The sequence below is a fragment of the Erigeron canadensis genome, chromosome 3, assembly GCF_010389155.1.
Source record: "Erigeron canadensis isolate Cc75 chromosome 3, C_canadensis_v1, whole genome shotgun sequence".
NCBI classification, from domain to species: Eukaryota; Viridiplantae; Streptophyta; class Magnoliopsida; order Asterales; family Asteraceae; genus Erigeron; species Erigeron canadensis.
Window position 1 is genome coordinate 31229161 of NC_057763.1, and position 12233 is coordinate 31241393.

At 37.2% G+C, this 12233-nt stretch overlaps 3 protein-coding genes across 3 annotated transcripts; 2 read left to right on the forward strand and 1 right to left on the reverse strand.

The window, feature by feature from the left end:
- Positions 1-375: 375 nt before the first annotated feature.
- LOC122591902 lies at positions 376-1230 on the reverse strand. Its single transcript, XM_043764126.1, has 2 exons — positions 950-1230; positions 376-868 (listed from the first exon to the last, which is right to left on the reverse strand). Exons 1-2 carry the CDS (start codon positions 1228-1230, stop codon positions 376-378), a joined length of 774 nt encoding a protein of 257 aa, XP_043620061.1.
- A 3105-nt stretch (positions 1231-4335) lies between these two features.
- On the forward strand, positions 4336-4952 carry LOC122590580 (glycine-rich protein-like). Its single transcript, XM_043762773.1, has 2 exons — positions 4336-4473; positions 4610-4952. Exons 1-2 carry the CDS (start codon positions 4371-4373, stop codon positions 4828-4830), a joined length of 324 nt encoding a protein of 107 aa, XP_043618708.1. The 5' UTR covers positions 4336-4370; the 3' UTR covers positions 4831-4952.
- A 1063-nt stretch (positions 4953-6015) lies between these two features.
- Positions 6016-11061, forward strand: LOC122591903 (loricrin-like). The gene is made up of 2 exons (XM_043764128.1): positions 6016-6142; positions 9995-11061. Exons 1-2 carry the CDS (start codon positions 6016-6018, stop codon positions 11059-11061), a joined length of 1194 nt encoding a protein of 397 aa, XP_043620063.1.
- Positions 11062-12233: the final 1172 nt, after the last annotated feature.

Sequence of the window (12233 nt, forward strand, 5' to 3'; positions counted from 1 at the left end):
AACATTAAAAAAAAAAAAAACAACAATATATAAATAAATCTAGTCTTCAGCGACGTCGAGATATGGTAACTCTTGAGTCGCAATATGCTCCGTAAGATCATTTCGGAGCCAAAAATGTGTCTCCTCGTCCCGTATCTCCTGTAAACGATCATGCTAACTGTTAGGTTGGACCCGAGGATCTCCAATATGAACCGGACTGATAGCGCGACCGTCGTCCTGAATAATCATGTTGTGCATTATGACACACGCATAGACGAGGTTCCTTATTGCTTTCACCGACCGTTGTCGAAACGGTCGACAAAGGATACCCCATTTCTGCTTAAGAACACCGAAAAGGCACGTTCAACATCCTTTCGAGCTGACTCCTATAACCGCTTATATGTCATCCACTAGATAATAGCCACGTCGGTACGTGTGATCATTCACACTGAATGGGCAGTTAGGTGTCGTGCCCATGCGCTCGGGGAGGAACAATGGAGACTGCTGCAGAACATTGATATCGTTCAGTGAACCAGGAGGACCAAAAAATGCGTGCCATATCCACAAATCATGAGAAGCCGTCGCCTCCATCATAATCGTGGGGTATTGATGATCACCCCTTTTATACTGGCCCCTCAACTCAACTGGACACATTTTCCATACGAAATGTGTACAATCTAGGCTGCCCAACATACCGGGAATGTGATGTCTCTCTTCATGTGCTTCGTATAACCGCAAAATATCATGCGTTGTTGGTCTACGCAGATATTCTTGCTCATACATTTCTACAATGGCGTCACAAAAAACCTGGAGACATTCGCGTGACGTTCTTTGAGCCATCTCCAAGTACTCATCATACTCATCCGGTGGGTTACCGGTTGCAAGCTGCCTAATGGCGGATGTACATTTTTGTATCGTGGTAAAACTCTTTTTCATCCTACCATCGTAACCTTCCTAAAAATACTTGTACCGCGACTCAAGATCATGAACAATATTTAAGAATAAACGTTTAGGCATACGATACCTATCCTCGAAAAAGTCATCATCGAATTTCGGTTCATCAGAAAAGTAGTCGTGAAACAATCTTTCTCCAGCTTCCCAACGGTTGCGGTTAACAACTTTACGCCTTGACCTTGCCGTAGAACTTTCACCATCGGCCTCGATCGCGTCCGCAAATATTTCCAAACTACTATCATCGTACCATTCAAACGGTTCATCTAGTAAAACCGTAGATCCAAATCGTTTAGCCATTTGTGAAAATGAGTTTGTTTGATGTTTGATAGATGTGTTGATGTGTGTTTTTGTTTGAAATGTGTGTGTGTGATTTGAAATGGAAGAAGGTGGGATAGTATTTAAAGGAAAAATAAAAAAAAAACAAAAGTACAAAGTTAGTCGTTAACCCTCCAACGGTCACCTTCGACCCACCTTCCACGCGAGTGGAACTTCCACCCAAAACTCACCACTCGTGGGTGAAAAATCGTTGGCGGCGGTGTTTCACGAGTGGCCGGGGCTTCCACTCGTCTTCCACGCGGGTGATGCCAACACCCTAAGTACATTTACATCAAAACTAACAAATCTAGCACTATTTAAATCTAACAGTATGTGAGTAAAATACACTCAAAAATGAAGAGCTCAAATTTACTGTTATAAAATAGATTTTTATAGAAAAAAGATATTATATATCTTACCAACTACTAATAAAGTTGGTAATACTTGTTCTGACTCGAAACCTGACTTGAAACATCAGGTTTGGGTTATTCATTTTGACTTGTCAAATTGTTTGCTTTATTTTTCTCGCCTCCGGTGAATGTTCGTCTTTGCAAGTTAGCCCCACCACTTGAACCCACCCATTCAATAACCCACTAACTCATTTTTATTTGATACCAAAACCTCATCAACCTACCACACTTTTGATATGTTTGACTTGACATCAACCGGTCAACCCACTATTTCATAAGACCACTACCCATTTGATCTGTTTGACTTGAAATCAACTTATCAACTCGTTAACCCAATAACCTTTTTGACCCGCCAACTCTAATAAACTGACCCAATAACATAACACGTTTCTTATTAAGTTGGCTCCGATTGAGTTTTCTATCCAGATTCTGATATGAGGTCGGGTACTGGTTAAGTAATCAATCGACTAACCCGAACCTGACCTAATTGCTATCACTATTAAGTTTTGACATTAACTCTTTGTATAATTGGGCTGACTTTCATGTGGTTTATCTGATAATAAGATTTATGTGTTTGTTATACCAAGACTAAACATTATTCATCAGTTTTTCTCTTTAATAAGACACATACCAAGAACATTCCTCTCCTTATAACTCTTACTTCTAGCCTACTTCTTTTTCTATTCTTCCCCTCACATAATCTTTTCGGGCCCCACTTTCCATCACAAAACGCACTTCTAATAATAGAACAAACCCTCTAGACGCGGGCTAGACGCAGCCGCTGCTAATAGCATCTTCAAGGGTGGCTGTGTCGGACGCGGGCTAGACACCTTATAAGCATGGGCCTAATATATCAGAAGCTTTTTTGCTGTTAAAATTATATATATATATATCAGAAGCCTAACTCTTCCCCGCGCCTTCATTTCTAATATTTACAAAATTCCTTTTCTTAATAGCTACAGTAATAATTAGCTAGTGTGATGTGTTGCTCAATGCTCATAAAAACGAAAAAAGTTTATGTTGCTTTGGATTAGCCGAGAAGGATAGCGAGCTATTTTTTACTCAAATGTCGTCATTTGAGTTTCTTTTGTCCAACCATTTCCTTGATCACCCAATTAAGATATTTCACATAAAAAAAAGATTTGTTATTGTTAGAAATATATTTGTAATAAGGGAAAAATAAATAAAAAGGTAACCTATTTACCTAAAATTCATAAAAAGGGAAACCTATTTTGTTTTCGTTTATTTAAAGGATACAGTTTTCATAAATTTCCTAATAAGAGGAAGATCGTTAGTTTTAGACGCCAGTCAGCCGTTAACATCGTTAGTCTGCTTACGTGGCATTACTAAAACAACTATTCATCTTCTTCTCTCCTTTTCCACTCCATCTGCCGGCAACCACCCCGCTGCAGCACCACCGCCGTCTGCCACCTCTCCCTCGCCGTAAAACAAATCTGGCAGCCACCACAAACAACCCTCTAGGGTTTTCTTCAACTCTAGACTCCAAATACTCCATCACCACCACTGCTTTGCCGCTACTGTTGCTACTCGACTTCCAGCCGCCACCACTCGACTCCATAATCGTCCAGGAGGGTAAGGAACAAGCGAGAAACGTTTTTTGGGTTTGTGACATGAAAACTAAGCATGGACAGATCTGTAACGACCTGTTTAGAAGCTTGAACGTTCCTCCTTCTTCCTGGACCGTCGTGGGATGGTGATGGTACAGCGGTACGTGGCTGCGACGGGAAGAAAAAGAGAAAACATTAGGTTATTAAAGGGAAAAGAAATGGGTTTTGTTTTAAAAGATTATGGAGTCGAGTGGTGGCGGCTGAAAGTCGAACGGAAGCAGCGGCGGCGGAGCAGTGGTGGTTATGGAGTATTTAGAGTCTAGAGTTGAAGAAAACCCTAGAGGGTTGTTTGTGGTGGCTACCGGATTTGTTTTCCGGCGAGGGAGAGGTGGCAGACGGCGGTGGTGCTACAGGGGGGGTGGCTGGCGGATGGAGTAGAAAGTGGGAGAGGAAGATGAATAGTTGTTTTAGTAATGCCACGTAAGCAAACTAACGATGTTAATGGCTAACTGGTGTCTAAAACTAACGATCTTTCCCTTATTAGGAAATTTATGAAAATTGTATTCTTTAAATAAACGAAAACAAAATAGGTTCTCTTTTTTAAAAAATTTAGATAAATAGTATACCTTTTTATGCATTTAATTATTTTATCATCTTATAAAATATATCGTCACATATGTAATACCTTTTACAGTTTTACTTATCTTAATTCTTACGTATATGAAAAATTAACATATGAAAATTATTTTATTTTTTTATAGGTACAGATTGAATATCAAATAAGTTTAAATTATGGATGTAGGTTATATTGATTCACATTAATATGAAGTCGATTATGAGAAAATCCTAAAACCACCATATGATTACTTCATCTATCTTTCTCGATGAAATGAATATTATTACAGGAAAATGTTTATCCACTTCTTAACTTTCAACATAAGATAAGTGTCAATGGATTACGCGATAAGATTATGCTCTAAAATGTCAAAGAAAATGACCCTTACTTCATCGCCAGTGTAGTAAAATAAACTCCCATTAATTTTCCATTATTACCTTCTATAAATAGAGACATGCAACATACAAGTTTCCTCACACTTCTACCATAATAATCAATTCCTAGCTAGCTTCTAAGTTAAAAATAAACATGTCTTCAAAAACTTTCCTTTTTCTTGCCCTAGCTTTTGCAGTTGTTCTTCTCATTACCTCTGAAGTGGCTGCTACGAGAGAGGTGGCTGCGACTCATGAAAGTGAGTTTATTTTAATTTCTTGGGTATATATAGTATATGTACAGTTTTGATTTGTTTAAAGAAATGTAAGAATGTAGTTATTAGCCATTAATTAATCATAATTTACTCAATTAGTACGATATATTAATTCTTGCAGGTGTAACAGATGCCGATTATCACCACAAACTTGATGGACGTGGTGGTTATAACGACAAGCCTACGGCTGAAGATGATGAGGGTGGTAGTGCAGGTGACAAGGACCCTGACATAGAAGCACGATGCAGGTACCGTTGCTGTAGTTACAGCCCAAGAGGATGGTGCATTAGGTGCTGCCGCACTTATGCAGAGGCTGTCGCGTTTGAACAAACTCGAAACTAATTAAATAATATGAAAGATGGTCAAGCTAGCATAAATTATGTATTAAGTACTAATATATGTTTGGGTATGTAATAAGTGGAACGTACGTCTTCTTAACTTCTTTGAAAAGAAGTAGTACGAACTATTGGTGTTTGTTAGTATAATAAGTGAGGGCTTCCTCCTTTCATGAATAAAAGTACATATATATATATATGGCCTCCGTGTACCAACTACAAATTCAAACATTAGTACGTAGCGTTTCTATGAATAACCTATAGATACACAATTACCTTCACCGTATATATAAAAGCTAATTTAATACAAATGAAGACAATTTTAAAAAGAAGCTCTAATTCTCGTACCCCGTGCAGCCTTTCCGTGTACCAACTACTTGATAGTCAGGCCCGGATATGAAGGATTGCAAACAAGGCCCAAGTTATTTATGGGCCCTCTGTTTTCATAGTCTCTTGATATTTATGGCCTTATGGGGCCTCTGTTTTCTTAGTCTCTTGATCGATATGAGTGTAACCCAAAATATTTATTTGAAGTTCATTCGGATTTTCCGTTGGTTATCATTTGCTTGGTTCGGTTTCAAGTTCAAAACTCTTAACCTCAACTTTATATAAAGTTAACCTTACAAGTATTTTTTTTAAATAACTCATGACAGATTTATACAAACCTCAACTAACAAACATTAGTTACAATAATAATTAGCTAGCCTAGCCTTACCTAACCAAATCTGTTAATTTCTCACTGCACACAGCGCCATATAATATTTTTTCCATATTCTTTATCTAATATTTTATTTTACCATTGACAACACTCTAAAAATAGCATAATTTCTTCACCAATGGGAATATCAAAGATGCAGCCACATGTCAATCAATCGGCCCGCTACTACTCATCCGCCATGATCATATCGCCCGAGTAGTAAATACATCATTTCTTTTATCTATATATGCAAAAGACATACAACATGCAATTCAGCCCCTTCATCACACTTGTACCATATCAATCAATTCCTAGCTAGATTCTAATTTAACATATATATATATATATGGCTTCAAAAACTTTCATTTACCTAGCTTGCACTTGCTTTCGCGGTTGTTCTCCTCGTTACCATTGAAGTTGCTGCTGTTAGAGAGGTGGCTGCGAGTCATGAAAGTGATCAAATAGAGGCCAACAAAGGGGGACTCCACAAAGTTGATGGACGCGGTGGTAATTATAACAGTAGTAAAGCCAACGGTGGTCGTGCGAGTGCCAACAACCACCCTGACGACGTACAAGGAAAATGCACTTGCTGTGGTTACAACGAAAAAGGATGGTGCATCAGGCAATGCTGCTAATTAGTTAATGGAGGAATCCTGAATAAGTACTGGAATTCATGTCTTGTTTGAAAAGTAGTACGAGTAGTATTACTAGTATGAACTTTGTGTTAAACTAAAGTGACGACTTCAATTCCTCCTTTCATGAATAGACAAGTACAAAATATGACTTCAATTCCTCCTTAATTGGGCCCAACCTATTTATAGGGGCTCTGTTTTCTTAATTAGTCCCTTAGTTGGCCCATTTATTTTTTCTTTTACATCTGTGTTTTGACCAATTAAGGATGATCAATAAAACCAAACAAATTAAAAATCATATAAAAACCATATACTTAATTGTATCATTACATCTAAGAATACCATTTTCTTCAAACTATTTAGATTTTTGTGAATATAGACGAACATTAGAACTTCCGAGAACCAAAACCTGCACTAATTAGAAGCATCCAAACACTGCAGTCATATACTTGGTACATCTATATGGACATGCAAATATATTAACGTTGTACTACATGTCTACAAATATTAATACTATACAAGAGACGTATGTTGCTCGGTCCCATGGACGGCGCCAAATGATGATACGTCGATTAACATATACTGTTTTAGAGTATGCAATCAAATATCATTATAAATAAAGAGAGTTGTGTGGGTCCCATACCACCTAACATGGAGGAGTGTGAGGAAGGTTAGGATATTTGGGTGACGATTCCATGTTGGTAACCGTATTATGTATACGGTTTTATGCCATCCAATTCTATGAGGGTAGTGATTATGTTAACAATGATTTGAGGGACGATAGTTCAAGTACTCTCTATGATGGAGTTTTCTTGTTCTATTTCTCTTGTTTGAATGAATTCTTTCATTCTCGTATGTCACTATTTATAGTGAATATCCAGAATCTTTTGGATAGATTTTATTCTTTTGGAAATATTTTATTACGATTTTATTCCTTTTGGATAGATATTATTTCTTTAGAAAGATTTTATTTCTTTTGGATAGATATTATTCCTTTTGAATAGATTTTATTCTTTTTAGATATATATTATTACTTTTGATATCGTATTATACTATTTTATCGTATGTACTTCATTCCATTTTGTTGTGTCATTCCATTTTGTTGTGTCTAGAAGAAAACATATACTTAAAAGTTAATTATTATTATTATTTACGTTTGTTGCAGCCATCATACAAGAAAATCAAATATTGATTGTTACTCTTTGATTCTCATCAGCATTCAACGAATATTTATAACTAGAAAATTTTGGACCTCGCGTTGCGGGGTCTCAACTCCTTTGTTGAAACGATTCGTTATTTTAGTATATATGCCGTGAATTTTTGACAATTTAATAGAAATAATTTTGTCATTAATATGTTCGTTTAAAAGTATGCAAGAAAACAAAACGTAACCCGTAGTAGAAACCTGAACGGGATGTGATATGACAAAAATATTAATCTATTAATTCAGATATAAAGTTAACCTTACAAGAATTTTTGTTATTGGTTCGGTATCAAAAATATCATTTGCTTGGTTCGGTTTCAATTTCAAAACTCTTAACCTGAACTTTATATAAAGTTAACCTTACAAGAATTTTTTTTAAATAACTCATGAGAGAATTACACAAACCTCATCTAACAAACAGTTACAATAATACAAGTAATTAGCTAGCCTTACCGAACCAAATCTGTTTCTCATTGCACAAAGCGCCATATAATATTTTTTTTTTCCACCTCTTTTTCAATTCTTTAGTATTTAATTTTACCATTGGCAACACTCTAAAAATAGCATAATTTCTTCACCAATGGGAATATCAAAGATGCAGCAATCGGCCCACTACTACTCATCCGCCATGATCATATCGCCCGAGTAGTAAATACATCATTTCTTTTATCTATATATGCAAAAGACATGCAATTCAGCCCCTTCATCACACTTGTACCATATTAATCAATTCCTAGCTAGATTCTAATTTAATATATATATATATATATATATATATATATATATATATATATGGCTTCAAAAACTTTCACTTTCCTAGCTTGCACTTGCTTTCGCGGTTGTTCTCCTCGTTACCACTGAAGTTGTTGCTGTTAGAGAGGTGGCCGCGAGTCATGAAAGTGATCAAATAGAGGCCAACAAAGGGGGACTCCACAAAGTTGATGGACGCGGTGGTAATTATAACAGTAGTAAAGCCAATGGTGGTCGTGCGAGTGCCAACGACCACCCTGACGACGTACAAAGAAAATGCACTTGTTGTGGTTACAACTTAACGAAAAAGCTAGGATGGTGCATCAGGCAATGCTGCTAGTTAATTCAGTCAACGGTCATACTGTTGTCCCTAATCGTTTGATTCACAAAATATGAACAAGAGAGAATATACTAGAAATATATAACCGTATGTGATAGATTACAAATTATGTTACAGACACTTTGTATATATAGACATAAACCGAACCATCATGACTATTCACGGATGGTCATGTCTATTCTAAACTATCTAACATTGTGGTTGTTCACCAACAGTCACGACCTTCTGTAAGTAACTTCCAATAACCGCTATTCGGTTATTATCTATCGTATTGACACACTAAACCCCTATATTTACAAAACATAAATATAGTATTAACCGAGCAATGAACGGGATTATGGTCCACACATACTAGTTAAACTGACACATGAAAAGCATCAGCAAAACTATCACTAAATCATAGTACACATAAAAGCAGTACAAATGACCACAATTTAAGAAAAATTGTATTGATCAAACCCTCTCTAAGCCTTCCGTGTACCAACTACTTGACAGCCAGACCCAGATTTGAAGGATTGCGAATTGGGCCCAACCAATTTACAGGGGTTCTGTTTTCTTAATTAGTCCCTTAGTTGGCCCATTTATTTTTTCTTTTACATCTGTGTTTTGACCAATAAGGATGATCAATAAAACCAAACAAATTAAAAATCATATAAAAACCATATACTTAATTGTATCATTACATCTAAGAATATCATATTTTTCAAACTATTTAGATTTTTGTGAATATAGACAAACATTAGAACTTGCGAGAACCAAAACCTGCACTAATTAGAAGCATCCAAACATTGCAGTCATATACTTGGCACATCTTTATGGACATGCAAATATATTAGTGTAGTACTACATGTCTACAAATATTAATACTATATTTGGCAAACGATAATAGTGAAAGAATAGATAATCATCCATATGGTCATAACCAATGTATGTGTTGTCTTTTTGTGCATGCGACACATCAGCTTTGGAATACCAGGTGTCACTTCTACTCTGAGAAATACTACTTGCATGATCAAGTTCAAATGTTTGATCGGCTTTATAAATAGATCAACGTATCAATTAACATGAAAACATAACGAAAGTTATATGATCGACGGAAATAAAGATGAAGATCAGAAAGAGTTTGATTTTGTTTACGCTTTTATTTGCTATTGGAATTGTCATCTCTTCAGCAAGATTAATTCAGACAACAGATGATAGTGAGTTATTGAATCCAACTTATTGATCATAAATTTTTTGTTTTTATGTTATTAATTAAAAAACTTGTTATATACGTAAATTTAAATGCATGGGCCTGTTTTAGAAACTGTCTTTTTAATTTGTGTAATTACGTGAGAAATGATTATTTTGTCAATGATAACATGTAAACTTACTATTTTAAGATATCCACATGTTTTTTGCACATGTATGTTACAAGCAAGACCATTTATAAACTAGAAGTTAGTTGACTTTCAAATTATATATATGTAGTGCATATATATCTTGACCCCAAAATTCAATATGCTCTGGCTTAATCTTATTTTCTTGTTGGTTAACTGTGAATTTCAGCATTTGAAGTAGATGAGAAAAAGAGACGCCCTATTGATGAAGCAGCTGGGATAGTAGGGAGTGAAGATCTTGAGGTAGCAGATGGTCATGATTTCTCAATTGCTGACAGCGGCGGAGTTGGAGGAAGTGTAGGAGGAGGTGGAAGTGGAGGCGGTGGCAGTCATGGTGGCGGAAGTAGTGGAAGTGGAGGCTATGGTGGTGGAAGTGGAGGGGGAAGCAAGGGAGGTGGCGGCAGTGGAAGTGGTGGTGGTAGCAAGGGAGGAGGAGGCAGTGGAAGTGGTGGTGGTGCCCATGGAGGAGGTAGCAAAGGAGGTGGTAGTAGCGGCGGAGGGAGCGGAGGTAGTGGAGGTGGAGGAAGTAAAGGAGGTAGCGGTAGCGGTGGCGGGAGTAAAGGAGGTGGGGGAAGTGGAGGTGGTGGTGGACATGGCGGGGGCAGCGGAGGAAGCAAAGGAGGAGGAAGTAGCGGGGGTGGAAGCCATGGAGGTGGTAGCAAAGGAGGAGGAAGCAGTGGTAGTGGTGGTGGAAGCAAAGGAGGTGGTGGTAGTGGAGGTAGTGGTGGTGGAAGTAAGGGAGGTGGCAGTAGTGGAGGCGGAAGCAAAGGAGGCGGTGGTAGCGGAGGTGGTGGAAGCGGGGGAGGAAGCAAAGGAGGTGGTGGAAGCGGGGGAGGAAGCAAAGGAGGTGGTGGAAGCGGGGGCGGAAGCAAAGGAGGTGGTGGAAGCGGGGGCGGAAGCAAAGGAGGTGGTGGAAGCGGAGGCGGAAGCAAAGGAGGAGGTGGAAGCGGAGGCGGAAGCAAAGGAGGAGGTGGAAGCGGAGGAGGAGGAAGCGGTGGAAGTGGACACGGCGGGAGTGGCGGAGGTGGACATGGCGGAAGTGGAGGCGGAGGACATGGTGGAGGTAGCAAGGGTGGGGGCGGAAGTGGAGGAGGGGGGCACGGAGGTGGTAGCAGCGGAAGTGGTGGAGGTAACAAAGGTGGGGGCGGAAGTGGTGGTGGAGGATATGGTGGAGGTAGCGGTGGATCTCGAGGAGGTGGTGGTGGAGGCGGCGGCAGCGGAGGTGGTCTAGAATGAAAAGAAAAAAAGAGACATGTCGATGTTTATGCCGCACATGCATTGTGTAACACTAAGAATGTAACGTTATATCAAATGAGGCTAAGATAATAACTAATAAGAAATGGTAAAAGAAGTTGTAATGTTGTTTGCCCAACGAAGATGAATGTAGATGTTTCTATATATATATAGTTTATATACACTTGTTTTACGAGTTATATGTTTAGACATCTTGCTCTTGTCAATATCACCAAATATCTTGTTCGTTTCATTAGTACTCTAATTTGTTTCCATTAAGTCAATATTTTAAAATCCAATTAATTTTCAGAGTTAGAAATGACGCTGAAATGGCTAGTTAAATTTTATTAGTTTATAGATCTACCACCCTAACATCTAGACAATTACCATATATATTTTTGCATGGAAAATTTTGATTAATCTAAAAAGTACGAGTACAAAAACACTCCATAAATAATTTCCATAACGCTATAAAATCTTTTGTAATTAATATTGTAGATTAAATGTGATAAAAAGTATACTCTTTTTGTCTTATTTTTTAGTCCACTTATATGTGGATGAATAAATGTATAAAAAACTATTTGATAGGATGAAATAAAAAATACAAAGTTAACTTAAATGTGATTTTATACCATACAGAGTTTGAAAGTAATCCTCTCAAATGAACTACAATCAATACAAATAGGGCGTATGAAACAAATTTCTTTTACTATTTTTATACTTTACTTATTTTACATTTTATTTATTTCTTTTACTTTTAAAACATCTACGCTACGACAATTACATCAAGAACTATCTACACTCTTCATCACCCCAATCGACGCAACCATCACACTGTCGGTGCTATGGTCGTTGTATCATACGTACGGATCCCCATCTAACTTTATTTAAATACAACAACATATTATATAAGTTAAATTGTACGAGAATATTTTTTTAAAAGAGTTTAGAAAGTCATCAAATTTTTAACTTTAAAATCCTAACTAGATATTAGTTTACACACAAATTTGAGGAGATTGTCGTTATTTTGCTATAAGTCAAAGTAAATGTTAAGTAATGATATAAACACATACCGTGAAATAATTTTATTCAATTACGAGTAGTTGTTTAGTTATTATAAATTAATGAAGAGTTTGTCTTTTAAGTGCATATATAAACCAAATATCAACCATCTC

Excerpts from the sequence above, each read along its gene's own strand:
- LOC122591902 (XM_043764126.1), bottom strand. The coding sequence starts at position 1,230 with ATGGCTAAACGATTTGGATCTACGGTTTTACTAGATGAACCGTTTGAA. Across the intron at positions 869-949 it reads GTTCATGATCTTGAGTCGCG|GCAGCTTGCAACCGGTAACC; the intron begins GTACAAGTATTT and ends ATCCGCCATTAG.
- LOC122590580 (XM_043762773.1), top strand. The coding sequence starts at position 4,371 with ATGTCTTCAAAAACTTTCCTTTTTCTTGCCCTAGCTTTTGCAGTTGTT. Across the intron at positions 4,474-4,609 it reads GGTGGCTGCGACTCATGAAA|GTGTAACAGATGCCGATTAT; the intron begins GTGAGTTTATTT and ends TAATTCTTGCAG.
- LOC122591903 (XM_043764128.1), top strand. The coding sequence starts at position 6,016 with ATGGACGCGGTGGTAATTATAACAGTAGTAAAGCCAACGGTGGTCGTG. Across the intron at positions 6,143-9,994 it reads GAAAAAGGATGGTGCATCAG|CATTTGAAGTAGATGAGAAA; the intron begins GCAATGCTGCTA and ends TGTGAATTTCAG.